At 41.9% G+C, this 26,618-nt stretch overlaps 1 protein-coding gene across 4 annotated transcripts in view; it reads left to right on the forward strand.

Moving 5' to 3' along the window:
• The window catches only part of STEAP4 (STEAP4 metalloreductase), a 52,956-nt gene that overhangs the window by 7,585 nt on the left and 18,753 nt on the right, over window positions 1–26,618 (forward strand). Inside the window, exon 1 of one of the 4 annotated variants that reach the window (XM_067562245.1) lies at window positions 15,688–16,118. The exons of 1 other annotated variant lie outside the window; for it this stretch is intronic. Coding sequence is in view for 1 of the 3 variants with exons in the window: in XM_067562242.1 (XP_067418343.1) it covers window positions 25,541–25,580 (40 nt within the window). In the remaining 2 variants the exon portion in view is untranslated. Of the gene's footprint in view, window positions 1–15,687; window positions 16,119–16,437; window positions 25,585–26,618 lie in introns of those variants that run through there. 2 more of the 4 variants (XM_067562243.1, XM_067562242.1) reach the window with 2 other exon arrangements.

Below are 26,618 nucleotides of genomic sequence, written 5' to 3' on the forward strand. Positions count from 1 at the left end.
GACCTGTCCTCCATTATCTGCACAGGCTTCCCATAGAATATTATTGAGTCAAGTTCAGTCTCAGCCCTTAACTCAATGGCCTGGGCCCAGCATATCAAACAGCTCCAGGATGAAGTCTACGGTCAGCAACTCTGCTTCTCAGGCACAATGGAACTTTCCACTACAAGAATAAAGCTTGTCTGTGCAGGACACAGCTTTCTCGGGGGCTACTCCTAGACAGTGGAACACACTCCCATAGAAACTAAGATGATCACAAAACTCCCCATCTTCTGCTCCAAGCGCAAGACACACTTCTTTGACCCTTCCTTCTACAATATAGACATATAGCAGTGTGTATGTTTTTTTTTAATCCTATCTAAATGTTACACTGTACACAGAATTTTCCCCCGGGAGAAAGGATGAGAGAGAAACAAAGCATGCTTAACAGATGTTAGTCACATTGCTTAATGCTCAGATACAATAGTGATGAGGGTAGTACAAAAGCCTATATAGAATACAACAGAATAGAATCTGAGAATAAAATTGTACATAGCTTCCTGTTGTTCTAAATTTGTTTTTTCTTTTTGTGGTTTTGAACCTAATCTTTATGATAACTGATGGGGATATAGTTAGTTTCAATACTCTCCATCATTCGGCAGTAGAATTGCTGGCAGAAAATAATTGATGGATTATTAGACAGTGTTACAAGGAGGCTTGCAATGCTCCTTGTTGCAGAGAACTGAATTATTTGCTTGCTCTTTCCCTGTCTTGTCTATGGTTTGCTTTTGGAAGGTGAGCAGCACAGAAGGGCCTTGGGTATGGACCTCCACACTTCTGCACATAAGGGCTGGCTCAGGCACTTTAGCAGCAAGACTCCCCTTTCCCTCCACTTCCAGACTCTGGATTAACACTGGAGGAGAAAATTAAGTTGAGCCAGGAGGAGGCGTGGGGAGGAGTGGAGGGATGCACATGGTCTTATCTCTTGTAGCTTTAATCAGAAAAGATAAGCCAGTCCCTGTGGTTCCATAAGGACAGCTGCAGGCAGGAAAAGTCCCTGGTTGAATAGCTTCAATGGAGTCCCATTGTGCAGGAGCAGGCAAGGACACAGAACGCTACTGCTGGTGCAGAGGTCCAGGATTACTGTGTGGATAGCTCTATCCTTGTGCAGATAACACAGAAATCTCTGGAACTCCCCAGGGTTCCCCATGGGGATCGGGAGGGCCCTGCAGCTTTTTCTGCAAGGCAGGGAAGCAAGATGATGGGTGGGCAATCTCCATGAGGGTATTATTGTAGAAATGTCCTTCCCAGAAGCCTCCCCTTTGTGTTTCACAATGGGCATGGATGATCTGGCCCTCGCTGAAGACTGTTTGGTTCTCCCTGTATTCATGCTATTTATCGTTATTTATATGTATGCCGTTGCACCTAAAGAAACCAGTCAAGGACCATTACTTCAGACAGATGTTTTTCCCCAAGTAACTTCCTATGCTGTTAGCAGCAGATTGTTGACATAAGTGTGGCTTTGTAGGCATTCATTTCCACAGGGGATGGTTCTGTCCCCTAGTCCATAATTTTGGTCACCAAAAAAAAATTCTCCCATTACTAAAATTAGTCCATTGGGTGACTTCTCTTTCCTGGATCTAGTCATTCTGGTGCAGATGCCTCACAAATCCTTATGAAATCAATTTCTTTTAGAGATTTTGTGACTTCCTGCCATGCTAAAAAAGGGAAGTGGGTCAAATTGATGTAATAAAGGAGATACGTATTAGAGAGATGCACACATTTAAGAATATCTACCACTCAGAGTTTAACCTTAAGCACTAATAGGAAGTGTTTTGGGACATGATTATGAAATTAAATTCCTGGTTGTAATAGAGATAGCAGTCAGTAAACAGGATTGCTGAGACTTTACTGTAATGTGTCTTAATGTTTGTACTTCTGATACCATCACCACCCACACACACACAGGATCCTCTGTTTGAAATTTCTGAATTGTTTGCCATTTAACAAGTCCAAACATAATAGACATTGATTTCACTGGGCAGGGGGTAGAGTACATAAATCTCCTAACAGAACTGGGCACAAGCTAATTCCTCTTCTCATAACAATATTGATATATCTAGACTGCTTTCAGTACATTCCCAGAATATGGTCACCAGTCAAATATTGATTTTGCTATCTTAAATTTTGCATCCGTGGCTTTTCTTAGGGGGCCTCTAATTCCCTTCATATTGCACTAGTTGTAAACCCTGCCTCCATAAAAATGTATTTAATGTGAGTGAAATGTCAGCTCCAAGAGAGATGCAGGAAAGGCTGCACCTCAGGTAATGGGGCCAGGCAGAGAACTTTGAAAGAATGAAATGAATCAAACAAAACAACTGAGAAGAGAAAGAGGGAAGAGAAAAGAAGAGCAGAGCAGAAGGTGGTGGATACTGTGAGGACAGGAGGACGAAGGAAAGAGGAGGGGGTGGGGAGAAGAGTTGTCCAGGGCGAATGCTCATTACAATGGCAAGATCAGACACAGGAGCTTCTGAGAAAAGTATAGAGTGATACCCCCGTCTCCTAGGAGTATAGAGCTGCAGAACCTTAGTACAAATTTTTAACCCTTCAATCCACATTGAATGTGTATGTCAGCTGACGAACTTGGAAAGCTCAGCAAATAATTTAGCAAGTATGGGCCTTTGTAGCTACTGCAGAGCAGCAGTTGCAAGAAAATTTACTTCAAAATACTAGCTTCAGGAAGATAAGCCTTGGAACACTCGGGCTATGTATTCACTGTGGAGTTAGCACAGGCAATAGGCACCTCGGTCTGAGTACCTGAATTAGCTTAGTCCAGGGAAGCAACCACATTGCAGAGCCAGATTCAAGTTTCTGCCTCCTCACTGGTTCTGTACTCACCCAGTGTATTGCTAAGACCTCTGGAGAGAAATGCCATGATTCTTTCCCAGTGAATTGTGGGCGAACATGTACATCCTTTTGGACACAGGGAGGAAGTTGTGGAAAAGCACTGGAGGACAATCTGCATTTGGGTGATTAAGCCTGGGTCCTCCCTGCAAAATGGGTGGGTCACCATCTTAAGGTGAAAGCAGAACCCGGACTATAGCCTATACCCTAGCCATGCCTACTAGCCTGGATTGAACAATGTCTATTTGTTGAATCAAAATGAAGGCCCTCTGACAGTTCAAGCTGGCTCTTTATACCCCAAACTCTTGCTGTGTGTCCCAGCCTCCTGAAAACAGGTGAAGCTATTTGCTGCCCCTTTCCCCAGGAGGTCAAGCCTCAAAGGCTGAGTATCTGCATCAGCTTTGGGATTTTGCATTAATCACTCCCTTGTGAGCCTCGATTTCACAAGAAAATCCCACAGCAAGGAAGGAATATACAAACACATATAATGCTTATTGCTACAAAGGTCTCTGAATATTCTATGGGTCCATATTATCTGGCTCGTCTCAATGTAACCGTTTGACATGCTTGTGCTTTCAGGGTCTGGCTCACACATACAGATACCATTCATAATGTCAAATACAGTAGACTCAAGATAGGCCTGTGTTCATCACGTCTGTCACAAGATGGTTTTGTGTGTGGATTGGAAGGGCATTAGGGGTGACACTCGTGTAAGAGCCCTAGCTAGTTTTACAGTGAAGATGTACCTTCAGAGTGGTGTGAAACTTCACTATAATCAGTCTGAAGATTTTCCTTGAGCGAATAAGAGTCAACTGACAACTCAGAACATCAGTGCTACCGTGGTAAAAAAGAAGTTTCACTGTTCTATAGTGTACATGAGGATGTGAATGAACACATGCTTGTGGGTGAGCAATTCAAATACTGGCTCCTTAGAAAGACAGGAACAGTAATATATTGTCTAATGGGAAACAAAATGTGATGTTTTGTTTGTAGGCACACTCACAAGATCTTCCTCCAAAAGGCAGTACATTTTGCTGTTATTCATCTTTGAGTCTGTCATATATATGTGTTATATACATTTAATATATTAGATATATAATTCATTTGGCATATAAGATACCACCATTTGACTAAATCTTTCTGTTAATTTCACATAGAAACCTTGAGTGCTCTTCAGGGAAGGGTACAGGTCTCAGCAGGAGCAATGTTGTGGGGAGGATGTTCTAGTGATGGCCCTTGCTGGTACTACAGAATCATAGAAATGTAGGGCTGGAAGGGAATCTTGAGAGGTCATCTAGTCCAGCCCGCTGCACTGAGGCAAAACCAAGTACACCTAGACCTAGAACATCCCTGACAGGTGTTTGTCTAACCCGTTCTTAAAATCCTCCAATGATCAGGATTCCATAACCTTCCTTGAAAGCCTAGTCCAGTGCTAAACTATCCTTACAATTAGAAAATTTTTCCTAATATCTAACCTAAATCTCCCTTGCTGAAGATTAAGGCAATTATTTCTTGCTATTGTGTCACACTCTTGACTCATATTCTATTTGTGATCCACTATAACCCCAAATCCTTTTTAGCACCACTACCACCTAGCCAGTTATTCCCCATTTTATAGTTGTGCATTTGATTTTTCATTACTAAATGTAGTACTTTGCACTTCTTTTATTGAATTTAATCTTATTGATTTCAGACCAGTTCTAAATTTTGTCAGGGTCATTTTTAATTCTATTCCTATCCCCCAAAGTGCTTGTGACCTCTCCCAGTTTGGTGTTATCTGCAGGCTAATGGAGCACTCATAATGCCAAGTCATTAAGGAAAATATTGAATAGCACCAGACCAAATACTGACTCCTGTGGGACCCCATCAGATATGTCCTCCCAGTTTGACAGCGAACCATCGATAATAACATTCTGAGTACGGCCTATTAACCCGTTGTGTAGCCACCTTATAATAATTTCATGTAGACAACATTTTCCTAGTTTGCTGGTGGGACTGTGTCAATCACCTTACTAAAATCAAGATATATCACATCTACAGCTTCCCCCCATCCACTAAACCAGTAACCCCATCAAAGAAGGAAATTAAGTTGATTTGGCATAATTTGTTCTTGAAAAATCCACAATGGCTATTCCTTAAAACCCTACTATCCTATGGGTGCTTACAAACTGATTTTTTACAAATTTGTTCCAGTATGTTTCCAGGTATCAAAGTTGGACTGACTGGTCTATAATTACCCAGGTCTTCTTTCTTCCACTTCTTAAAAACAGGTACTATGTTTGCCCTTCTCCAGCACTGACATCTGACCTCACCTGACATCCATGAGTTCCCAAAAATCATCACAATGGTTCAGCTAGTTCCTTAAGTATCCTAGGAGGAATTTCATCAGGCCCTGACTGCTTGAATACAGCCAATTTAATTATTCTTTAACGTGTTCGTTCCCTATTCTGACTTGTGTTCCTCCCCCCTTAATGTTAATATTAATTATGTTAAGTATGTTCACAATTAACCTTTTTAGTGAAGACTGTAACAGAATAGGCATTAAACACCTCAGTCTTCATAATCTGTTGCGAGCTCTCCTTCCCCACTAATTATTTCCCCCCATTTTCTTTTGGCTTTCTCTTGCCTTTAATGCATTTAAAGAACCTTTTCTTATTGCCTTCTCTGTCCCTTCCTAAGTGTAACCTTATCCTTTCTGATTTTACCCTTACATGCTTATACTATTTTTTGTACTCATCTTTAGCAATTTGTCCATGTTTCCACTTTTTGAAGGATTCCTTTTTGATTTTGGGTCATGAAAGAACTCCTGATGCAGCTATATTAGCCTTTTACTACTCTTCCTATCTTTCCTTTGCATTGGGCTAGGTTGCTGTTGTGCCTTTAATATTGTGTCTTTGAGAAAGTGCCAGCTCTCTTGAACTCTGTTTTCCCTTAGATTTTCTTTCCACGAGACCCTAATTACCAGTTCTGAGTTTGTTAAAGTCTGCTTTTTTGAAGTCTGTTGTCCTTATTTTGCTGTTCCCACTCCTCTCTTTCCTTAGAATTATGAAGGCTATCAGTTCATGATCACTTTCACCCAAGTTGCCTTCCACCTGCAGATTCATAACCAATTCCTCCCTGTTAGGCAGAATAAAGTTAAATTGGCTGCTTTCCTGGTTACTTCCTCCACCTTCTGAAACAAGAAACTTTCCCCAGTACAATGAGTTCTTGGGATGGACATTTAGTGTTTTGCTGTATTACTTTTTCAAAAAATATCTGGGTAGTTAAAATTCCCCATTACTACCATGTCTGGTGTTTTGAATATTTCTGTCATTTATTCTAAAAATGCCTTATTGGCCTCCTGTCCTTGATTTGGTAGTGCGTAATAGATTTTATCATGATGTCACCCCTTGTTTTATTTTCTCCTTTTATTTTCACCCAGACACTTTCAGCGAGTCTGTCACTCACCTCCTTCTGGATCTAAGAACATGTGTATATATTCTTGATGTACAATGCAAAACCTCCTCTCTTTTTTTCCCTGCCTGTCTTTCTTGAACAAGCTATCCCCCTCTGTACCAATATTCCAGTCATGAGATTTAGCCCACCAAGTCTCTGTGATGCCAATTAAGTCACAATTTAATTTATGTACTTCGGTTCTAATACTTTCAGTTCTTCCTGTTTATGCCCAATACTCCTTTTATTTGTGTATAGACATACAAGATGTTTAGCAGATTCTCCAAACATCTAGCTCTCTGTTAAGCTCATCCATCTCCCTCACTACCCTCTTTTTTCCCCCAGGTACCCTGATGCCAGTGCTGGCTGTTTTGATATGCAGATGCCAGCTCTCTCGTTCCTCGGTTGATGCCAGTGATTTTGCTTAGCTGATCACTATGTGCATGTCTACACTGCAGCTGGGGCTGAGTCTTCTGAGTAAACAGATTTGCACTAGCCAGCCTTGTGCTAGCATGCTAAAAATAGCAGTGGTGGATGTTGTGGCAGTAGCAGAGACACTAGCTAGCCACCGACACTCAGACCCAGGGTATCTGGTGAGGTGAGAGACCAAGCTGCTGCTGCTGCTGCTGCTACAGCCACAATGTCCACACTGTTATTTTTAGCATGCTAGCTCAGGCCCCTCTGGGGCAAGTCTGTCTATCCTGGCTGGGAAGCCCACTCCCAGCTGCAGTGTAGACACAGCCTATGTTGGTGGATTTGTACTGAGTTGTGTATTTTGGATGTCAATGATGATGCCATCAAATGTGCCCTGTTTCTTTCTGTGTGGTGTCCCTCCTTCTGTTTGAGGGAACTAACACAAAGGTGGTGAGATGTGATTTCTAATTTTCTCATGGATAAGATCACTAGATTCAGACTAGCCTGAAGGTACGTGTGGTGTCAGGTCTGTGTCTGTAGGTGACTGTAAGCTGATGAGTTATTCCATTAGCTGGGGAAGATGAAATCATGCTCCAAATAACTACTTCATTCCAGTTCCTTTCATTATTTACGTAGAAACAAAGATTTAAAGAAACCCAAATGTTTCTCACTGCCCTTAAGGGGCTTGTCTTAGCCCTTGTCTCCAGGGTTCCACAGCACTCCTGAGTTCAGGCTTCCCCATAGCTGGCTCCTGCTCCATGCAGGTGTCCCTTTCTCAAGACTTCTGCCTGACAGATGCAGAGTGCCCTTTCCAGGTCCTTCCTTCATGCTGGGCCTCTCCTGTCAGCTCCTCTTCCTAAGGGGAGGAAGCCCTATATATGATTTCCCATAGGGAACATGATTAGGAGCAGACATGCCCTACAACTATATTCCCATTTTAAAAGGCCGAAGAGAGGTATTAGGTATACTTTGAGACATGCATTCACCTCAAAGTCCAGTGCCCTGTTACAGAGACAAACATCACATTATCTGTGGTTGAGATGCATCCAGGTTCACTCACTGAACACTGATGTTCTGGGGAAGTTTCAGGCAGCTACCTGCAACATGGATCCATGGCCACATGGCTAAAATTAAGTGTGAAGTGGAGAGCATTAATAATTTCTTATAGGAGGGCAGGATGCACATGCAAATTCTATTTGGAGAAATGGGTTCTGTGCATGGAAATTCTACCATGTGCTACTGCACACATGGGTGTATTCTTGCACAAAATTGCACATGCAGGAACCAAGGCTGCCTGCTGAAAATAAAGCCCTCTGATCTTAGTTCTTCCATCTACAAAATGAAGGTAGTATTACCCACCTCACAGGGGTGTTGCAAGCATTAATTATTTAATATATATGATGCAATCTGAAAATTAAAAGTACTAAATAAATGCAAAGGATTATGACATTTAGAAAACAATTCAAGAGCAAAAACTTATGCTCAAATTGTTGCACTAGGAATAGAATAAGTGCAAGTATCTCAAATAATGGAGCCCAGTTTTCAAGTGTGGAAGTCTTAAAACTCCATTTCCTATATTGAGATGTTCAAATCAAAATTTAGACACATATATCTAAATTTAAATTGATACACCTATATGCTGCTTTGAGCACATAACTGCAATATTTGGATTTCCCAGTTAACATATGTTTGAAAACTAGGCCCATGATCTTTGCTTGTAGTTATTTTTAACCCTAAAAAGTGGTATAGTATGTCTTGCCTTTTGCTGAGGTTTCTCTGAATAAATAACAGTGACTATCTCAAACAATTGCCAACTGGTCAGTCATGTAACAAATTGACTACACAAGAGGATAACAAACCTAAATTATTTAATTCACACAACCTGTTAATCAACTGGATTGTTTATCGCAACTAAAACATGTAAAATATATACACGTTAGTACTCTGTGTAAAAAGTATCCTAAAGTTCTCACCAAATATCCACCTAAGAAGAAAACAGTGTATCAGGATAATGTGAATTTTTCCAGGATTTGTTTTTTGTAATTATTTATGAAGTGCTTTCCAGAGAAGAGTATTCTAACAATGCTGGTACAATTCTAATTCATGAGTGGTGTAACTCGACTGATAGCACTGGAATTACATCATGGATTAATTTAGTTCACTGAGGGTATGTCTTCACTACAGAGTTAACTCAGGTGCTTTTGCTGTGTCTTTACTGCATGCTAAGCACAGGTAAGCAATCATGGGGTACAGTTAACCTGTGGTCGCCTAACCTGTGATAGCATGGCCACATTACCATATTGTCATGCTCCATGTCCATACTGGTGCTGTATCTGGCCGTGACAAACAATATAATTATCCGGGCACATGTTGCAAGGTTCATAGCTCTACACTCACTGTAACCACTCTATGTTTGCATTTGCAGAGTATTGTGGAACAGCTTGTTTGCCCTCTCTGGAATAAATTGGTTTAGGACAGTGCTGTTCATTTCCTGGCAGACCCAAGTTGTGCTGGTGTACTGTTACAGGCTGATGGTATGGATCCTGCTCTCCCTGATATCTAGGGCTGACAGATGCTGCTTTTAACAGAGGGAAAGTTTCATTTTATGGGCCGGGCCAGACCAGACACATCCCCCTCCCTGCAAAGCATTCAAATCAACTTTCAGGTCTGATTCTGGCATCCAAAATTCCCTTCAAGGAAGTCCTATTGAATTGATTAAGGGATTGTCCAACACTCAATGAAACCTCCATCTCTTAATTTGCACTTACGTAATAATAAATTGGGTCTGGACACGGCTGAAGAAGCAGCCAAGAGCACCACCCAATAGGAATCACGTATTTTGCAGTATTCCTTAACTGCATTAGTTTCCCAGCTTTTGGCTGAGGTCTGAGCCACAATAACTGAATTGTGCCTCAGTTTCCCCCTTTTTGCAGAGACCTTAGCCACAGTGACAGTGAACTGTGACTCAGTTTCCCCAGTAGGGGAAGGCAGTTAGCTCACCTCTATTCATCTTCTCCCCGCATTTGAGGAGGGGGCAAGGAGGAATCTCTAGTTCCCACCTTGCTACAGCTACTCCTGTGCTGTAAGAAAAGATGTGCCCTTCCAAAGAATGTGTTCATACCCTTGCTTGAAAATGTCCTCTGAAACTGCAGGGGCTGGAGAGAGGCCTTGACACCACATGTGGGGTGTAGAGAAGGGGATCTTTTATCAGACAGGTCCTTTTCTATTATAGAGAAACAGCTTATAGCAAGCAACCATATCACTAAAGGAGGGTTCCACTGTATATATTTTGCAAGAGAAATTTGTAATCCTTAAACCAACTAGCAGATAAAATCCATAAACATAAAATCCATAAAGATCTATTGATGAAAAACACTAAATAAGAGCTAGATCAGCGGTTCCCAACCTGTGGTCCGTGGACTCCTGGTCATCTGCGAGACTACTACAGGGAGTCCACGGAAAAGAAAAACAATATCCTCACCAAGGAAATGTACAATTTCAAATAAAACTAGTAGCATGTGGTGATCTGTGAAATGTTTGGAGGTTGAAAAGGGGTCCGCACACTTGAGAAGGTTGGGAACCGCTGAGCTAGATATTATTATTTATTTCATTGCTCTGGTACAATGTGATAACTATATTTCATGTATGAAAGGTCATAAACATTATTGTTAAGAGAAAACCCAGAATAACTTTTAGAGTATTTAACAATAGGGTTGCTGTATTCAAATGAGCTTGTCATTTGTATGATAATTAGCTGAATCATCTCCAATGGCGCAGACATGACAGTAAGTATCAGTCCTGAAATTGAACAATAAACTTAAAAGAGAATAGGATGCATTCCTCTAATATCCTGAATGTAATTTCAAAAAGCCAAACATGCAGCAAGACAAAGGACAGTTTTGCATAACCATTTTAATAAACATGTATCCATGACATCATTCAATTACACCACACACTAAACACATAAAGACCCTGAAAAAGGCTTGACACATCTCAGAGGTCTGATGACATTAGAAACCACTCAAGCTCTACCCTTGTGGTTATCATGCTGTCCTCAGAAGTTATTTACCCATCTCAGTACAGTTCATCTAGGCATGGTGTTAACATAGGTCAGTTACCGATGCATAACAATCTGTCTCTGCAATTAATTGTGGTATCACAAACATAAAATCATATACCACCTTCACCCTCACTGAAACTGGCACAACTCTAATGACATCAAAGAAATTACACTAGCATTGAATTTGGACTTACATCTTAATCTTTTCCTGCTTATTCCTTAGTTGAAAATTATGATACTGTTTTGAACAGTAAACAAAAGAAAGGGAAATGTAAAACATATGTGGTCCTGAAGAACTGGCATCTGAATAGGATGTTTTTCAAACTACTCTATGAAATTTCAGCCTTTAACTCCTTAGTATCAGAACTTCCCAGCAACAAGGTTAGTACTGGAAATGAATTTTCCAAGAGTTGACAGCAGGATGGATTAAAAACATAATCAGTAGATCTCTATTTTGATTGCCAGGTCTGTTTTTCATTATATACCTTGTTCACAGTGTAATTACAACCTAGATGGAGCAACTATAAGATGGGCGCATAACTGGTTGGAAAACCATTCCCAGAGAGTAGTTATCAGTGGTTCACAGTCAAGTTGGAAGGGCATATCAAGTGGGGTCTACAGGGATCAGTACTGGTGTTCTGTTCAATATCTTCATCGTGATTTAGATAATAACATAAAGAGTACACTTATAAAGTTTGTAAGCTGGGAGGGGTTGCAAGTGCATGGAGGATAGGATTAAAATTCAAAGTGATCTGGACAAACTGGAGAAACAGTCTGAAGTAAATGGGATGAAATTCAATAAGGACAAATGCAAAGTATTCCACTTAGGAAGAAACTATCAGTTGCACACATACAAAATAGGAAATACCTGCTTGGGAAAGTGTACTGCAGCAAGTGATCTGTGAGTCATAGAGGATCACAAGCTAAATGTGAGTCAACAGTGTAACACTATTGCAATAAAAGCAAATACTCTGGCATGTATTAGCAGTTATATTAGTTAGTATTAATGTTATAAACAAGACGAGAAGTAATTCATGCGCTCTACTCTGTGCTGATCAGGCCTCAACTGGAGTATTGTGTCCAGTTCTGGGTGCCACATTTCAGGACAGATGTGGACAAATTGGAGAAAGTTCAGAGAAGAGCAACAAAAATGATTAAAGGTCTAGAAAACCTGACCTATGAGGGAAGATGAAAAAATTGGGTTTGTTTAGTCTGAAGATGAACATAACAGTTTTCAAGTACATAAAAGGTTGTTACAAGGAGGAGGGAGAAAAATTGTTCTCCTTAACCATTGAGGATAGGACAAGAAGCAATGGGCTTAAATTGTAGCAAGGGCAGTTTAGGTTGAACATTAGGAAAAACTTCCTAACTGTCAGTATAGTTAAACACTGGAATAAATTGCCTAGGAAGGTTGTGGGATCTCCACATTGGAGATCTTTAAGAGCAAGTTAGACAAACCCCTGTCAGGGATGGTATAGATAATGCTTGGTCCTGCCATAAGTGCAGGGGCCTGAACTAAATGACCTCTTGAGGTCCCTTCCAATCCTATGATCCTATAATTCTAATTAATATTTTTATTACAGCTTAAGTTAATTAATTACATTTTAACTGCAAAGCTGCTAAATACACAGTATAAAATATCAACTGTGGTTATAGCAGCAGAAATACACATTTGTGAGAACTTACAAAGCACAGATTTTGAGGGGGGGAAACTGCCAAGTGACCTTCTGCTCAAATATAATTAACTTATAACATATTTAAAATGTCTCTCCAATATCTGAGTCCTGCCAAGTGAGTCCATTTCAGAAAATTATTATTAAGCAAACTAATGGGCAGGCATCAAATCCAGCGTGAGAAAGCTGGCTTTCCACAAGACATCTCACGGTAACCGCATCCAAACACAACAGTATTGCTTTGTGGAACTCACACAAATCCAAATAAAAGTATAAAGAGAAGGAGAAAACATCAGTCCAGGCTCACGGACCTCTCTGAATAAACTTTAGGACAAGCCAAAACTGATAGATGTGTTAGGATAGTTTATAGGACAGCTTTAGGCTTCTATTCAAGTCTGGCCTAAGCTAATAGTAGCTGACACACTTTACCATTGGTTCAGAAGTCTTTATGAAATAAGTCAGTCATTTTCATTTCAGTCTCTCCATTCTATTGGACATGAAGACATAAAACAAAAATAATTTGTCCATTCCTGTGTGGTGCTCTGCATCCATTGCTGTCATTGGTTGTTGAGGATGCTCAGCAACTTCCAGAACAAAGCACTCACAGTATCAGACACCATCACAACTATACAATAGCTCACATCCCACTACAAAATGTACCTTTCTGCACCAGCAAGACCTTCACAGCCTAGTCCTGTCCTGTCAATAATTTTAAGAATTTTTATCAATATTTTATGTCAAATACTTTCTTTCATTTGACCCTAGTGAAATTTCAGTTATAGAATTTTGATTGCCACCTGAGATAAAAAAAAGCACACATAAAGCTTTAAAACTACCCATCAAACAAGATACATAACTATCATGAATTGTAAATTCAGGGGTTTGTGTAAAACCTAGATATCACATTTGTCTAGGGTGTCAGTTATTTTCATGAGGATGCTTTAGCATATGGGCAACCAATGTACTCTGCACAGAGCATGTTCCAAGAAGCAAATGAACATCTGTGTTCTCCATTGTTTTCCATCATTGTTCTCCATTGTTGTGTTCTCCATTGTTGTAGCCTTGGAAAAAACTTCAAGGAAAGACTAATCAGGAGCACAGCAATTCGGTCTGGATGTGACAAAGATATGTATGATTATAGTGAGATCTACATCCAAGAAAAACTATTGGATTTTCCAGATAAGGCAGACTTGTCAAGCATGACTACTGCCTATGGGCACAACATAGTCATATATGCTGAAAGAGCAATCAAGGGTGATACCAAATTCCACAGCCATTTCACCACTGGGAGCCTGACTTTGTGAATAAGGGGCAACCTCCACTGATCAGCATCTCACAATGATCCCTCTCCCTATCAATAGATGTTATATATTCTTTGCTCCATTGAGTTTTAACCAATTGTCTTTAATCCCAATGAAAATAAATTGGCTGGCAAAGGAGCAGCCTGATAACCACCAAACAGGCAATAATGATAGAAAGAACTGAAAGGCATATAATGCTACATTTTGCCATCTACATACCAATGTTATCTCAGCTCATAGTTCCATATGATCTCCCTCACTAGCCTTTATATATGTTTAAGAGTAGGGGAATACTATGGCACCCTATGGGTACAGATGAACAAGTGCCTATGAACACTCCCCCTTTCCAGGAATTAACACAGCCATTCAAGAGCAACCCTATTCATTCCCACCAGGGACCGCAGCCTCAAATGGACAACAGCATCAATGGCTGTTGAAAGATCTAGGCACCAGCCAGGACAGTTTCTGTATCAGTGTTATAGCCCTGTTGGTCCCAGGATATGAGAGAGACAAGATGGGTGAGGTCATACCTTTTACTGGAACAACTTCTGTTGGTAAAGTTGGTCCAGTAAAAAGTATTACCTCACCCACCTTGTCTCTCTAGTTTGTCAACAGCCTGCAATGTTTAGAACGCGGCTTGGTCCTCTCCACCATCACCCCTCACTCTAATTCATTGTCTTGTGATTGGCATGAATGCCAAGGAAGCTAGTTTCTGCATAGCACATTACTTCAAAGTACTTACAGAGCAAATAGGAAGGTACTCAAACATCATCTGTGTTCTTTCCCTTACTGCGTCAGTTTCATTCTGACAAAAAAAGGATTGTTTCCCTCCCCACTCCATTATTTCTTAAACACTTTCTCCAACAGAGAACAGTGGTGACACACCCTATATGTTCTGGGTCAATGACCAGCTTAGGCAAGACCAGTGATTTATTTAGGGGGAGGTAGCTAGAAAAGTCGCCCCCTCTCCAAAAGAACGAGCTGTTCCCTAGCTTTTAACATTTGATAGTTTCCCACTCTCTGTATATTTTTCTTTGGCCTGGGTTATCATTTGTTATACACATTACAAAATGTTGTTTCCCTTGGTCTGCAGCTTCAGGCCATTTGCTTCAGGACATCCAAACTGCTCCCCCCTGGGAGTTTTACAAATAAATCACTGGGCAAGAAACAGATTAAAGCTGGCCAACTTTCTGGAGTTTGCATGCAGCAATCACTGGGAAATTCCACTGATGTCGAAATCACCGGCCTGTGCTAGCAGCCAGAAGTCTCTACCTGATACAAGGCCTTGCCAAAAGGCACAGAGGCAACTACAGCGAAGAAATAGGCTTTGCCCCTACATGGGGGCGGCGGGGAGGGTTGGGGGGGGGGTGTGTGTGTTATGGGCCATAGTCCCACAAAAAACAACAAAATCTTCCTACACCCTCGTGGCTCCAAGGTGAGGCTTTGGAGCATGGGGCTTGTCACGTGACCGTTACATTCTTCCCGCCAGGTCCGGCCACAGACTCCTAACAATCCTGCCCCTGACAGCAGCTCCCCGGAGCACGGGGCGGGTGCAAGGCCCGTGTCAGGGGGGCCCCGCCTTTGGCCACCCCGTACTTTTAGAGGCTCAGGTGCCCACCGGGCTGTGCCTGGCTCAGCGGCTGTGTGGGCGGCGGAACACAGGCCCCTTTGAAGCCGCCGCTTCACTGGCCCTGTTCTGGGCTCAGGGGCTGCGCGGAAATGTAAGTGGCGGCACTTTTAGCGGGGCGCGTGGTGTGCTCGCCCCAAGCACCAGGAGCCGGAGGAGCACGCGGCCTACCTGCCGCCCCGGGAGCTCTGGGCCTCCCTGTCGGGGGAGCAGCCGTGACCCTGCTTGCTCCCAGCCGGTGCACGCTGCCGGGCAGCCGAATTCAGCGAGAGCAACACAGGCTGCTCCGCCCGGCCCGGGCACAGAGCCAGCCGCGCGCGCTGAGCGGCGCGAGGGCTGGAAGGCTAAGGAGGCTCTGGCTCCTGCCGCGCTGCGTCCCCAGCCACCCCCGGCTGGCGGGAGGAGGTCAGCCAGCTCTCAGCGCGGGCCGAGAGCCAGGCCTGTGGTCCTGCCAGTCTGACACCAGCGACCTCAGCGCCGCCTCACCCTGCAAAGCCGGCCCGGGCTTTCCCCCCGGACTCTGACGGGAAGTTCTCGTTCTCTGCACCGTACAGGCTTGCAAAACCCCCCCATCTCTCCCCGCCCCGCCGGTTCATAAATGCCTGGGAGGCTCGAGCGTCCCAGAGCTCTTCCACTCCGCTCCTCGGCAGCACCGCGATCCAGCTGCAGCTGGGGGGGAGGGCGACGCTGATTTGTCTGCAGGCATCCCTCGCCGAAAGTTTGGGGGGGAGGTAAGTTTTTAAAGCAAGTTTCTCAGGTATCCCTCCACCCCCACCCCCCACCTCCAGCGCAAAATTGCTCCCTGCTTTTCTCTCTGATTGAGCCAGGCAAGTTATATTTTTGCCAAGTCTGCAATTACTGCTCGGAGGATGGGCATGAACTCAAACTTCTAAACTGTCCAGTATGAACAATGAGAGTCCTGTAGCACCTTAAAGACTAACAAATTTCTATGGGCATAAGCTTTAGTGGGCTGCAACCCACTTCGTCAGTTGCATTCATCTGAGGAAGTGGGTTGCAGCCCACTAAAGCTTATGCCTGCAGAAATGTGTTAGTTTTTAAAGTGCTACAGGACTCCTGTTGTTTTTGGTATATACAGACTAACAAGGCTACACTCTGGAACTTTTATCCCATATGAGTTTCCCCCGACTTTCCTCCCTGCCTGAAATACAGAGGGCTGGCTCTTTCATCTTTGTTAATGACATTTCAGAAAATGCCCTTCTGTTTTAATTCTAGCCCTAGGAGCAAGATTTGCCAATGAGGAAAGTGCGTTAGAAAATGGGCTACTTCCTCATAAGAATTTAGTATACATAATTAATGCGCAGTTTCACTTGTACCTCTAATGTGAATCAAGATACTCAACCAGTACTGAGGACAGGATGCTACAGAGAGCGTGTTACAAGAGGTCATGGAAAGTGGGACCACAAGAGATTTTTTTTGTGACTTTGTAAGCTAAAAATTAATGATGGACAGGAAATCAGATCAGTCTGTGAGAGTTCATAGGTTTTTTTTAAAAAACACACAAGATCTAATCCCAAGTTTCTTCAGTCTTTTAAAGGTATTTGTTATAGTTAAAGGAAGTAAGTAAAGCACCCAGAAATACTGCTTTTGTTTAAAAAATAATACTGATTAGGCTAGAAAGCAGAGTTCCTTTGACACTACAGTGCCAGAAATTTTGTTTTGGATTTTAGCAATCAAAGCAGAGACACTCCCATGATGTTTGATTTTCCTGTATTTATAACTCAGCAACTGTTGAAAGGCTAGCTAGATACTACAGATTTATTTTTCCTTGTGCAGATTCAGATATGGACTTCACTGTTTCTAATGTCAGAAATCAGTGTTCCAATAATAATCATGTTTAAAATGCATATTTTATAGGTTGATAAGCGTCTCCATTGTTGCAGAAGAAAAATGATTTTTCCTTAATGTTAATTTGTACCAGATTGTTAATTCAGAGATTGCTTGAGGCTGTCAGAAGAACTGTTCTTAAGATTTATATATGAACATTTCATATTCCCAGTAAACCTGTAATCATATAAAATGTCACTCTAAGTACAACATATCTTTTTTCAGATTGTTGTACTTTTATAAACGATGCATTCAGTAGAGGCTGTCATTTATTTTTATTTTTATTTATTTATTTGAAGTACGACCTTTCCAAGCTCCCAGATTTGTTGACTTAATGATTCAGAATAGCATGACATTGTAATAACTAAGAAACTACTCTTACTGCACCAAAATATTCTAATAGTCTATGTGAAATCAGGTTTATCAATACTTTCTTCTTCCAGGCTGAAAAGTACTTAACATGTTTGTATAGCAGTGAACTAGACAGCGTGTTCCAGTTACTTCCTTTCTTAGAACCCAGAAGACACTTAGTTGGCTGAAGCAGCTCACTTTGTGATGCACAGGCACTGACCCTTTAAAGGATGATATTGTAGATCTGTTCATTCTCAACTTCTCTTTTTTATCCAAATACCTTTTTTCTTAGTTAATTCTGAGATTGTCTAAGACAAAATGGAAGGAGAGAGCACCTTCAAAACATACTCCCTAATAGAGATGGTAGACAAAACATTTCATGTGAAATTTTTCATTTGATTTTCAGGAAATTTTCCAGGTGACATGATTTTTATTTCAATTGGAATCAAATTTTTAATGTTATTTTGATTTGAATCAATTTTGAAGACTAACTTTTTTCCAATCCCTTCTTACATACACTTTTTCCTTTGTCACTGTTTGTCACTGACTACAATAAAACAAAACATGTCCAGGAGCCATCCTACTCTACTCCCACCCACCTTTCCTTTTTTTACTTTAACTTTTCAAAACTTCTCCAACTTTGGAAGAGTTACTAAGTGTCAAACAGAAAAGTGAAATTCTAATTTGGCCAAAGTTGCCAAGTTGGAGAAGCTTTGAAAAGTTAGAAGGGGGAAAAGGAAAGGGGAGGGGAATGAAAAAATTGGAGAGGGCAGCTCTGAACTTTATTCATATTATTGTACTTAGTGGCTAAAAAACGGGGAGAAAGGGAGATGGGAAGGCAAAGCTTTCAAAGTTATTTTGGTTTCTCAAAACTGGAACAAAATTTCAATTTGAAATGTCATTTCAAAATTTCCCCAGCAAAAATAGAAAAAAAATCACCGTGTGATATTTTCCTACAGAAACACATTGTTTTCAGTTAAGCCCCATTTTTCAACAGAAAAAGTTTCAGCCAAAACATTTCAAGCTGTATCAATTAAACACCCAGGAAAATCTTGCTCTCATTGAGGAACTGAGGCCAGGGGTCTTTAAACAACAAATCCACCTACAAATTAACTATCAGACTGGATTTACAAGGTGTGCACGCACACACAGACACACACCCACACTCTTAGGGTTAGTGGTAGATAGTTTTGAAAATCTGCCTTGTGATAGAAGGCATGTAAGGAACAGCTTAAGATCAGTTCCAACATGGGAGACTCACTGTCGTTTATCCACAACTGCCGTAATAAAGTGTCTGAGCCTTCATTTCTTTTTACACACAAAACTATTGACTTCAACATAAATTTCACACATGTACTGACTACAGGACTGGGACATTACTGTTACTTACTTTGCATTGCAAATAAGAGTGAATTGGAATAATCAGTGTATTGCACCTGATACCAATCCATTAAGGTGGCTAGTCATCCATCATTCATGTTACTATGGAGACCTAACTTTCAGAGTACTGTACCTCCAGAACTCCTGCAGAGCTTAGAGCTGCCACCAAATTGCTAAGAGCAGAACAAACCCAAATCAACATTATATCTCATGTATCATGTTCTAAAGTACATGGATATAGGAAACGTCATGTGGTGTTTTTATAAATCTCTACTGTGTTAGCTCCATTATTGGGTAGCAGCTGTCTTCAGAGGGAAGCCACCCTGGTTTCTATTATCTAACTTAAGTAACTCGTAGTTTCTGAATCAGGCCCATCTCTGGTTTAATTCCACTTATTTCTTTCTACATGAAATATGAGATCATGGCAGAGGTGATGCTTTTGGTCTTAGAAGGTTAAAGTTAGTTTAAACTATACTCACAGGGTTTTAGGGGCCATGAGTACAGTTGTAAGGAAGAAACAATGAATGATATTAGAGAATGAGAGGGTGGCTGAAATGAAAAGCCTTGGTTTATGTGCCTAGACACCTTTGTGATTGATCTTCTTTGATCAGGAAAGGAAGAAGAATGAAAAGATTACTTTCTGGAACCCGTTGTCCTTCTGTTTCACAAACAGATTAAGAAGAAAAAAAACCACAAGCCACACTGAAGGAAGTAATTCATTGTTATTTGGATTGGCAGTTTATATCAATCCTTTTGTCTTAAATTGAGCAATGGCATATTTTAAGAGATTATTCTTTTTCTAAACACTCTTCTCAATCTGCATTTTATCAACCAAAATTACCATTGGCCGGGGGATTTCTCTCAACAAAACAACTCGTGGTAGTGCATTACACTGTTGTGTCAGAGAATTGACTTCAGTATCTAATATAATAACATTGGTATTTAAAAGCAAAATTCTCCTTTCAGATCTGGTGGAAATATTGATTGATAATCTATTGTCCCTGATGGCATAGATCTTCCATTAATATTAACAGGAAAGGTGAATATCAGAATTTAGACTTGCTGTGTGTATCTTAGGAGACTTGTCCCCCAAATATCTGAGTGGTCAGGGTTTGAAAGCAATCCTCTCTTGAGGATCTGGCCCAACAGTTTACACCATTTATCAAGCAGTTTTTAGCATCTGATCCCATCTGATCCAGTAGATTATAATTACTGTCACCTTAATGTGAAGCTCTGGCATGGTTTGGGCTGTCAGGGGTCCAAAAAGATTTATTATTATTCATTTCTCTTCTTTAAGATATCACGCTATTTATGGAAATTATGCACTTTAAATAGCTTTTCTATACATGCAAAATATTTGCAAGTGTTGCTGCTCTATTTTAGAAAATATATTCAGGGAAAATGTCAAGACTTTCAAATAAGAATTCATTTAACTCTGCCACTTCCTAAATTCCAAAGTAATTCCTGAGTTCTACAATTCCAGACATACAGATTAAGAGGCCCAGATTATCCACTCTGCTTTGTGTCATGCCTCCAGTGAAAAGTAGTCCGAAAACCAGCACAGTCAGTTACTGAAGGAGCAGCCCAGTGGCATTGAGCCAGTGTAGAAACATAAAGGGTTGGGAAGTAGGTGTGACCAAGATTTTCCTGCACCCCACTGATGCTGAGCTGCAGTATTGACCACTCAGAGCCATTGACAACTGCCATAATTTAGAGCAGCCCTCGGGGACCAGACCAGTACACAACTATGACAGTGTTAGAAGCCTGGACATGGGTAGTCTTGCCTTGTGGTCAAAGCAGGAGTCATGCCTTATGGTTGGAGCAGGCATCCAGGGCAGGGAAACAGAAGCGAGGATCAGAGCAAGTCAGAGGCTAGAGGCCAAAGCCAATGGTCAAGCTAGAGTCAGAGACAGAAATCGGAGGCAAAGGTCAGAAGCAGGTTACCTGGAATCAGGGAAGAGAGAAGCAGGGCTGGGTCTGAGGCAGGAGCGAGGCTGGGACAAGACAGGAGCAGAAACTAACACATCCATGGGCAAATGCTTTGAGCAACCAGTGCCCTGCTGCTGGTCTTAAGAACAGGTGTGCTGATCCCCTCAGCCAGTTGTGCTGTTTAGCCAATCAGATGACTGCACTCGTTAAACTGCCACCGGGTTAAGCTAGCAGGTAAGCAGGCTAGCTACAGCCTGACACCAAGGAACGCAGGGAAGGTAAAAATGGCTTACACTAGCCACCTTTGCACTCATACTGTACACTCTTCAGACGCAGCCAGGGATTTCACTCATACTATCACTGGCAGCAGAAATCTTTACAGGTTAGTTTGTCAAACGTTTCATTTGGGTAACAAAATATTGAATAGTTACACAAGGGAATAGTCTCCCTCTTCCAGCTCCCTTACTTGGTTTTTCTATTAGCATAAAATTTATTTTCATATTACACAATCAAGGGTTTCCTTTATGGGCACTGCCTACATTAGGATAAATGATGTTGCAAATATGTATTACGTTAAGTAATGCCAAGAAGTTGCAGTGTAGGCTGTCTGGGGAACTTCACAAGAAATGACTTGGGTTAGTGTAATCTGATTGCAACATCTGTTGACAGGTCTTTAGTCAGGTTAGTTGGACCAGTGCATTCTCTAATGACTCTCCCCAGCATTGATAGTAAGCTAAAAGTATTGCAGCTGGTTCAAACTGTCTCCCTCTCTTTGTCCCTCTCTGAGGTGCCTCACATTTGCTAATGATTCCAAAGTCCCTGCATTCAGCAATAATGCAGGTGTAGGAGGTGTCCCAAACTGCACTGATACAGCCACAGTTATCAGGTAAGCTGTGCGTGCAGTACCAAAATGGATTGTTAAGAATGATGTTACTGTGTGGACACATCGAATTGCTGCAAGGCCACGGAATACACGGAATCTGGCAAATAGGAGAAATGGAGCAAAACCCAAATCCAGAAAGGAAGAGGTGATAAAGGGAGGCCAACATAGTCAAAACTGAACGGAGCTGCATAAGGAGGCTTCATACCAAGCTTTGAAAACTAAAGAAGGACTCTGGTGGTACATAGACAGAGAAGGAGAATCTTAGGAGGGAATGCTGAATTGAGAAGGTGCTGCTCTTAGTCCATTCAAGACAGAACCTTAAGATGGATGGAAAACAAGGGCAGCCCAGGGGGTCTCAGTTGTCTTGGGTAGGAGGAGATGGCTAGATGGGAAACAAGCAGGAAGAATTGGAAGTCCTGGCACAAACAAGGAACTGTGATGTAATTGGAATAACAGAGACTTGGTGGGGTAACTGACATGATTGGAGCACTATTTAGGAAGGACAGGCAGGGGAGAAAAGGTGGAGGAGTTGCGCTATATGTAAGAGACCAGTATGATTACTTAGAGATCCAGTATGAAACTATAGAAAAGTCTGTTGAGAGTCTCTGGGTTAAGATTAGAGGCGAGAGCAACAAGGATGATGTCGTGGTAGGCATCTGCTATAGACCAGACCAGGAGGATGAGGTAGATGAGGTAGAGTTCTTCAGACAACTAATGGAAGTTTCCAGATCACAGGCCCTGGTTCTCATGGGGGACTTCAATCACTCTGACATCTGCTGGGAGAGCAATACAGCAGAGCACAGACAATCCAGGAAGTTTTTGGAGAGTGTTGGGAACAACTTCCTGGTGCAAGTGTTAGAGGAACCAACTAGGGGCTGTGCGCCTCTTGACATACTGCTCACAAACCAGGAAGAAATGGTAGGAGAAGTAGAAGTGGATGGCAACCTGGGCAGCAGTGACCATGAGATGGTCGAGTTCAGGATCTTGAAGAAAGAAAATGGCAGAATACGGACCCTGGACTTCAGAAAAGCAGACTTTGACTCCCTCAGGGAACTGATGGGAAGGATCTCCTGGGAGGCCAATATGAGGAGGAAAGGAGTCCAGGAGAGCTAGCTTTATTTTAAAGAAACCTTATTGAAGGTGCAGGAACAAACCATCCCAATGTGCAGAAAGTATAGCAAATATGGCAGGCAACCAGCCTGGCTTAACAGAGACATTTTCAGTGATCTTAAACACAAAAAGGAGGCTTACAAGAAGTGGAAGCTTGGTCAGATGACCAGGGAGGATTATAAAAATACTGCTCGAGCATGCAAAAGTGAAATCAGGAAGGCCAAAGCACAATTGGAGTTGCAGCTAGCAAGGGACGTGATGGGTAACAAGAAGGATTTCTACAGGTATGTTAGCAACAAGAAGAAGGTCAGGGAAAGTGTGGGCCCCTTATTGAATGGGGGAGGCAACCTAATGACAGATGATGTGGAAAAAAGCTGAAGTACTCAATACTTTTTTTGCCTCTGTCTTCACAGACAAGGTCAGCTCCTAGACTACTGTTCTGGGCAGCACAGCATGGGAAGGAGTGAGCAGCCCTCAGTGGTGAATGAACAGGTTCAGGACTATTTAGAAAGGCTGGACATGCACAAGTCCATGGGGCCAGATGCAATGCATCTGAGGGTGCTGAGGGAGTTGCCTGATGGGATTGCAGAGCCATTGGCCATTATCTTTGGAAAAAGATGATCGGAGGAGGTCCTCGACGATTGGAAAAAGACAAACATAATGCCTACCCTTAAAAAAGGGAAGAAGGAGAATTCAGGTAACTACAGACCAGTCAGCCTCACCTCAGTCCCTGGAAAAATCATGGAGCAGGCCCTCAAGGAATCCATTTTGAAGCACTTTGAAGAGAGGAAGGTGATCATGAACAGTCAACATGGGTTCAGCAAAGGCAAGTCATGCCTGACCAAACTGATTACCTTCTATGATGAGATGACAGGTTCTGGGGATGTGGGGACAGTGGTGGACATGATATACCTTGAGTTTAGCAAAGCTTTTGATATGATCTCCAGCAGTATCCTTGCCAGCAAGTTACAGAAGTATGGGTTGGATGAATGGACTATAAGGTGGATAGAGAGCTGGCTAGATCATTGGGCTCAATAGGCTCAATTTCTAGTTGGCAGCCAGTATCAAGCGGAGTGCCCCACGGGTCGGTCCTGTGGCCGGTTTTGTTCAACATCTTCATTAATGATCTGGAGGATGGGGTAGATTACACCCTCAGCAAGATGGCAGATGACACTAAACTAGGGGGAGTGGTAGATACCCTGGAAGATAGGGATAGGATACAGAGTGACCTAGATAAATTGGAGGATTGGGTCAAAAGAAATCTGATGAGGTTCAGCAAGGACAAGTGCAGAGTACTTCACTTAGAAAGGAAGAATCCCATGCACAGCTACAGACTGGGGACTGACTGGCTAAGCAGCAGTTCTGTAGAAAAGAACCTGGGGATTACAGTGGACAAGAAGCTGGATATGAGTCAACAGTGTGCCCTTGTTGCCAAGAAGGCTAATAGCATATTGGGCTGCATTAGTAGGAGTCTTGTCAGCAGATCAAGGGAAGTGATTATTCCCCTCTATTTGTCACTGGTGTGACCACATTTGGAGTAGTGTCCAGTTTTGGAACCCCCACTACAGAAAGGATGTGGACAAATTGGAGAGAGTCCAGCAGAGGGCAACGAAAATTATTAGGGGGCTGAGGGAACAAAGCTTGTTTAATCTGCAGAAGAGACGAGTGAGGGGGGATTTGATAGCAGCCTTCAACTATCAGAAGTGGGGTTCCATGGAGGATGGAGCTAGGCTGTTCTCAGTGGTAGTAGATGACAGAACAAGGAGCAATGGTCTCAAGTTGCAGAGCAGGAGGTCTAGGTTGGATATTAGGAGAAGCTTTTTCACTAGGAGGGTGGTGGGGCACTGGAATGGGTTACCTAAGTTACCTCACAGGTTTTTAAGGCTCGGTTTGACAATGGGATGATTTAGGTAGGGTTGATCCTGCTTTGAGTAGGGTGTTGGACTATATGACCTCCTGAGGTCCCATCCAACCCTAATCTTCTATGATGCCTCAGGCCTCCATTCAAATATTTATATTGGGTGACCAAATTGCAAGTTTACTTTGTTATTAATCCAGCCAAGTTTACATAAAAGTGCTGCTACCAGTCCTTCCTTAAGACTCTGGAAAGAGGAATTATCAGTTTGCAGGTTCTTTTCAGAACAGTCGTGTTAATATTTCAATGTAGTGATCACTTCTTACAAAAGTTACAGCAAAACTTGCTCTTTGCTCCTCAATTTACCTTGCATCCAAAGTATCCTGAATCCAAGCACATGTTTTGTGGCTGTAATGTGACTGTGATGCAGGCTCTAATGAGAGAGAAAATGGATGAGTTGTTCAAGGTTCTGTCAAGGACATACAAAATAAGCAAGAGAAAAAGAAAGGATTATTGTATTTTATTTCAGAAGGTCTACGTTACTGATAAAATTGCATGCTATTAACACTTTCTTAAAAATAGTATTTTATCGAAATATGACAGTACAGAGCATTGTGCAAGCATGAATGCAGATTAAATGAATGTATGTAAAATCAGTTTTGGACCATATTCAATGGGTCTTTGATCCTGATCACATGTTCTGTTTGTTTTGGCAGGCAAACCTCTTGTTTGAACTATTTCTCTTTTAATAATTCTAACTTGTTCTCCCTGTTCCTCCCTCTGCAACTTTATACATTGTGATGGAGAGCCAAGAAACCCCACTGAAGCCTTTCTACAACAGTAGGTAGCCTGCAGTTTGATTTAAGTCTATATTCATCTGCATTCGTGAAGGGGTAGATAACAAAGTGGAATGGGCCTGATTTTCTTCTCACTTGCACCAGCACAAAAGCAGGAGTAACTCCAATGAAGTCAACAGTTACCCTGGTCTAGATGAGAAGAGAATCAAGCCCCATTGTACCTTTCCAGAGCTTATGCTGAATAGGTTGTTTTAACTCTGTGTATTGGTCAAAACGTCTGGTTTTAAACTAGCTGCATGAGTAGTTATTTGGATGCAAGAGCATAGACAGCTAGCTAGTTCATGGATATGTCTAGCAGTATCCTATTGATAGATGTTTCAAATATTCTACCACCTCATCATTCTAACAGTCTCTACAGAGACCAAAAGAATATAAGAGGCTCATAATTCAAAGATGTTTGCTCACTTGCTCTCGCTTGCTCTTTTGACAAGGAGAGAATATTATACACATATATGGAGCTATATGTGCATCTCAGGCACTTTTAGGATGCCCATCATAATATCACTAAATACTAAGCACAGGTTGCCCTATTGGCATAGCGCCACAGTGAGGGAGCCTGCTTACATTCCAAGCAGGAACCCCCAGAGAAATTGTTGTCTGGTGCACAGGGGATTTTAGGTGACTTGGCCAAGGTACAAAGCAAGTCATTGGCCCAGTTGTAATAGGTCTCCTGCCTCTCAGTCCTGTGTTTTAACTAGACCTCAGACTTTTGATCTTATGGAATCATTTCCTATTCAATGTGCAGCTGACTGGATTGGATTAGTGCTTGATACTTGTAAAACTCTGAAGAGTTTGACAACTCTGAAAGTGCAGAGAAAATTACTTGACTTTTAGCTGGGTCTTGTGTATTTATGGGAACAGTCTGAGGCAGTGAGATTTGCAGCTTTCTCAGTACTGTGTTATGATTTAGACAACATTAAGCACACCTATTAAGGCCTATACTTCATATATCTGAAGAACCTCCAGGCAGCTTTAGTGTTCTCCTGATAAAAAGCAGAGATGTGGGCAATGGTATACCTGT

The sequence above is a fragment of the Emydura macquarii genome, unplaced genomic scaffold (genome assembly GCF_026122565.2).
Source record: "Emydura macquarii macquarii isolate MOO-44397 ecotype Brisbane River unplaced genomic scaffold, CSIRO-AGI_Emac_v2 contig_2422, whole genome shotgun sequence".
NCBI lineage: Eukaryota > Metazoa > Chordata > Testudines > Chelidae > Emydura > Emydura macquarii.